The sequence below is a fragment of the Aegilops tauschii genome, chromosome 4 (genome assembly GCF_002575655.3).
Source record: "Aegilops tauschii subsp. strangulata cultivar AL8/78 chromosome 4, Aet v6.0, whole genome shotgun sequence".
NCBI lineage: Eukaryota > Viridiplantae > Streptophyta > Magnoliopsida > Poales > Poaceae > Aegilops > Aegilops tauschii.
This window is the reverse complement of record NC_053038.3, coordinates 253,981,587-253,986,952: the sequence shown is the minus strand read 5'-3', so window position 1 is coordinate 253,986,952 and position 5,366 is coordinate 253,981,587. Positions and strand designations below refer to the sequence as shown.

At 46.3% G+C, this 5,366-nt stretch overlaps 1 protein-coding gene across 1 annotated transcript; it reads left to right on the top strand.

The window, feature by feature from the left end:
- The first annotated feature begins 1,858 nt into the window (after nt 1-1,858).
- LOC109743280 (zinc finger BED domain-containing protein RICESLEEPER 2-like) lies at nt 1,859-5,153 on the top strand. Its single transcript, XM_040388004.2, has 3 exons — nt 1,859-2,191; nt 2,816-4,771; nt 5,076-5,153. Exons 1-3 carry the CDS (start codon nt 1,859-1,861, stop codon nt 5,151-5,153), a joined length of 2,367 nt encoding a protein of 788 aa, XP_040243938.2.
- The last annotated feature ends 213 nt before the right edge of the window (nt 5,154-5,366 follow it).

Sequence of the window (5,366 nt, the reverse complement as noted above, 5' to 3'; positions counted from 1 at the left end):
CAAGTTGAGACCACCTAGGTGAGAGGTGGGCCTGGCCCTGGTCGGCGTCCGCGGTTACTTTAAAATAACACGCTTAACGAGATCTTGGTATTTGATCTGAGTCTGGCCACTGGCCTATACGCACTAACCAACTACGCGGGAACAGTTATGGGCACTCGACGTCGTGGTATCAGCCGAAGCCTTCTTGACGTCAGCGACTGAGCGGCGCACGCCGGGTTGGACTGCGTAACGCAACTTCCTTTGTAATGGAGATTGCTAGGTCTTCTCACCGGCCGCGTTCGCAACGTGCAGGTGTGCAATGGGCGATTGGCCCAGACCCCTGCGCGCATAGGATTTAGATCGGTGTGCTGACCTCTCTATTGTGCCTAGGTAGGGCTGCGGCGTATTGATCTTCCGAGGCCGGGCATGACCCAGGAAAGTGTGTCCGGCCAGAGGGATCGAGCGTGTTGGGTAATATGGTGCACCCCTGCAAGGAAGTTTATCTATTTGAATAGCCATGATCCTCGGTAAAAGGGCAACCCGGAGTTGTACCTTGACCTTATGACAACTAGAACCAGATGCTTAATAAATCACACCCTTCCAAGTGCCAGATATAACCCGATGATCGCTCTCACACAGGGCGATGAGGGGAGGATCGCCGGGTAGGATTATGCTATGCGATGATACTTGGTGAACTTACCATCTACTCTCTTCTACATGTTGCAAGATGGAGGCTGCCAGAAGCGTAGTCTTCGACAGGACTAGCTGTCCCCCTCTTATTCTGGCATGCTGCAGTTCAGTCCACCGATATTGCCCCTTTACACAGATACCCATGCATATGTAGTGTAGATCCTTGCTTGCGAGTACTTTGGATGAGTACTCACAGTTGCTTTGCTCCCTCTTTTCCCCCTTTCCTTTCCTCTCGGTTGTCGCAACCAGATGCTGGAGCCCAGGAGCCAGACGCCACCGTCGATGACGACTCCTACTACACCGGAGGTGCCTACTACTACGTGCAGGCCGCCGATGACCAGGAGTAGTTTAGGAGGATCCCAGGAAGGAGGCCTGTGCCTCTTTCGATCTGTATCCCAGTTTGTGCTAGCCATCTTATGGCAACTTGTTTAACTTATGTCTGTACTCAGATATTGTTGTTTCCGTTGACTCATCTATGACCGAGCACTTGTATTCGAGCCCTCGAGGCCCCTGGCTTGTATTATGATGCTTGTATGACTTATTTTATTTTTAGAGTTGTGTTGTGATATCTTCCCGTGAGTCCCTGATCTTGATCATACACGTTTGCGTGCATGATTAGTGTACGATTGAATCGGGGGCGTCACAGCTAGGTTAGGAGCAAACCAGACTGGAGGCTAGAGCGAACGAATTGGGATTTTTCCTGCTGTCGATTTATATGGGAGGCGCTCGTTTGGGCCGCGAGCCTCCTATAGGGCCTCCCTTTCACTTACGTTATTGGCCCCATCCAAACTGAAACATTTTTCTTCATTTTTTACATTGCCTGCTCATGCGCTGGGACTAAATCTGGACGTCGAACTCGAGCTTTCAGGCTCGGCTCGGGGTCGCCCAGGCTCGGCCCGAGTTTGATTCGGCCCGAGAAACAAAAAGGCCGAGCCGAGCTGCGTTATTTGGCTTGTTTCGGCCTCGGGCCGAGCCCAGCTTGGCTCGAGCCAGCCCGTGAGCTCGTCCAACTCTACAGCCCAAAGTGGCCCAGCACCAGTCACTTGACCTAGCGCTCTACCTCACCCCGAGCAGCACTCATCCTCTTCCCCCCAGCGCTAGGTTAGCCAGCCTCCGCCGGCCGCCGCCATCGCAGTTCCTTCTGTCGCCGATGACACACACGCCACTTGTCCAGATCGCCCAAGGAGCCATGGAGAAGAAGAAAGAGAGGTCATTGACCTCCATTCTTGGGAAGGAGCCAGCGATTGGAAAAAAGAAGAAGGGCAGAAGCAAGACCTCCAGCTCCATGGACGCCAGCATCGAGCCGTCCGTTCGCTCCAAGGCCAATCCAAGCATCGTCCTTGTTGACCCGCTTGTGAGGGCAAAGCAGCAGGTGCGAGCACTGCCACCCCCGCCTCCGCCTCGGCGTCTACCTGACAACAAAGGTATCGGCGCGCGGGCGGCAGCTGTTGTTGCATCCGGCTGGACCGGCTCCGCGAACACCTCCGTCACGCCTACTTCTTCGGCTGAAGCTGAGTCCTGGGTAAGCACAAAGCAGTGGCCTGCTCTTCTTTCCTCTGGATATAAATAAAGCTTGTGAGCTTGTTGTGTGATGCATAGGGATAAGCCAGAGAACAACAAAAGAAGTAGTAAATTTCCTATTGTTTCCACTTGATTTATGCCGATCTGCTATTGTCCATTATAATCAGTTGTGCTTAAGTAATTGATTGTTTCCTGAAGATTTGCATATGACTAAGTCTAACGCAACCAGAGTCCTCCAGTTTTGCGCCTGCAGATATTTTGTAGCAATTGCATAATATTTTACAGTCTGTAACATGATTGTCTATTTCTGATGTAGCAAGTTATTATTCAGTCTGCTAGCCTAGCTAGCTTTGTGTAGGAGGAATCAAGTTATTATTTGGCTGTTCGTTGGGCGCGTTTGAATGTATATGTTGTACAACATTGGGTGCATTTGAGTGTATATACTGTCTAAAAAGTGAGTATTTATGCCCATGTAATGCCCCTGTTTATTGAGGGCTCAATTGTTTTGTTGTAGAAACTATAGATGGATGCATATGTTTAACTTCATTCTTGCTGTCCTAATCTCAGTATACTTGCCATACAAATATTTAGTGGATTTTCCTTCAAAATATCATTGTTTGAATAGGAACATGAGCTGGAAGAGGATCGTGTCCAGGAGCAGGATGAGGAAGAGAAGGATGAGAATGTGTATGTGCCTGCTGATGAGTCCGAGTCTGAGGAAGAAGAGAACTCGTATGATCTTAGAGATGACATGTCAGAGGATGAAATGGATATTGTTCAGTCCCCTGGAGGTGAGACTGGTGTGTTTGTTGTTAGTTCAGAAGAAGACAATGCAAGAACAGGAGAGAAACACAAGAAAGGGGTGAAAGTCAAGCGCAAGGTCACTACCAAGGGTAGTAGCAAGTCCAGTACTAGCAGGGAGAGTTCAGATTGTTGGACTTTTTTTGAGAAGGTGATGGTGAAATCAGAAAAGGATCCTAAGGTTGAAGAGTTGAAGGCAAAGTGCATGCATTGCCACAATTTATACATATATGTTCAAGGTTCAAGCACCACAACACTTAATAGGCATATGAAGAAGTGTAAGATCTTCAAGAACAAGGTTGCGACGAAACTTATACAATCACGGCTTGGGTACAAGCCGTCCAATGTTAGAGGTGAATCCGGTCTTCCTCTAGGTGTGCCATCCAATGGGTATGAGCACACAACTATGAAGGAGTTGATTGCAAAAATGGTGGCTGTCCATAACTACTCATTCAGGATGGTGGAACATGAGTGGTTCAATATTGTGATGAAGTACTCGAACCCGCTATATCAAGAAATTGGTAGGAAGGCAATAAGAGCTGAGTGTTTGAGGGTTTTCAATAAAGAGAAGGAAATCCTTAAGGCAGCCCTGAAGAATGTGGACCACATTAGTCTCACTACAGATATGTGGACAAGTAACCAAACCATTTCTTATATGTGTGTAGTGGCACACTATATAGATAAACATTGGAGGATGCAGACTCGTGTGCTTGCGTTCATGGAGTTGGACCCCCCTCACAGCGGAAACGTCATGGCTGTTGCGTTGTTTGAATGTGTGACTGAATGGAAGATAGAAAACAAGATAGTGTCCATCACACTAGACAATGCATCAAACAATGATTCAGCTGTTAGAGATTTGAAGGCAATGTTTTCTGTTCGAAGAGGGACAGACTTTGAAGCCAAATATTTCCATGTCCGGTGTTGTGCTCACATTGTCAACTTGGTAGTGCAGGATGGGACAGCCTGCATGAGCACTTTGGTAACGAACCTAAGGGAGACAGTGAAGTACTTCAAGAAGTCCCCTTCCCGGCTGCACAAATTTGTTGAGATTTGCAGGAGTTTAGGCCTTAAAATTGGAGCGCATTTGACCCTAGATGTTTGCACGAGGTGGAGTTCTACATACAAGATGTTGGAAACTGGCCAACCATATAGGCAAGCCTTGGTGTCTTATGCTGATTCGGATGCCAACTACAAGTGGAAGCCTACAAACAAAGAATGGGATATGTTTCAGCTTATTGAACCATTGTTGTTTGCTTTTGCTAGAGTGACTACAGCCTTTTCGGGTCAATCATATCCCACCGCCAACATATTTTACCCCCACATTGTGAGTATCAAAATTGCTTTGAGAAAAGCCATGGTTCATAAGGACAAAACCTACAATGCTATGGGACATGCTATGATGGACAAGTTCAACAAATATTGGGAAGAACCAAACAATGTCATGGTTCTTGCCACTTTCCTGGATCCAAGGTACAAAATGAAGTACGTGGATTGGTGCTTTGGGCAGATCTATGATGAGGATAAGGCTGAAACTGAGTTGTCTGCATTCAAGAAAGATTTGGACAAGTTGTATGAGAAATTTGATTCTCAAAAGAGGCAAGCTGAACCTCAATGCAAGAATACTTGCAATACAAGTACCTCAATGCCACCTGCAGATTCTGAGTTTCTCTCATTCTTATCATCCACTTCTACAAAACGATCTAAGAGTGAATTGAGAAACTATATGGATGATGCAAATGAGGGTATGGTTGCCACTTTCAATCTGCTAGAGTGGTGGAAGGTGAATGCACTTAGGTATCCTGTGTTGGCAAACATGGCAAGAAGATTCTTAACTATCCCTGCTAGCTCGGTGTCTTCTGAATCCAGTTTTAGCACCGGTGGAAGAATTCTGGATGATTATCGAAGCTCTCTAAAACCATACATGGTGGAGGCCTTGGTGTGTGGCGGAAGCTATATCAAGGGTGCGCACAAAGACTTAAATATGTTGGTATGATTTCGATCTATGTTTTATGTCGTATGATTTCAATATGCATCATGTTATTGCCATAAACTAAAAATCTAATGGCTAACTTGCACAAAACTAGGATGTGGAAGAAGATGATGAGGAGGAGGATGTGGAGAAGGTCAAATTGCCTAAAAGTGTGGCAGATTGCAACTACTAGTAAGTATGTTACCTGTAAGATTTTTTTAGTTTACTTCTGTTACTTGTAGGCTTTTCTTATTTACAATAACCATTGTTACATGTAGGATACATTGTAGGGAGAAGACCATCAAGATGCATTTGTTAAATTTGCACATGGAAGTAAATCAAGCAATGGATCTATATTGGTCGTCACCCTTGAATGATGGAGTTCTTGCATGGCTTATGTTGCCTG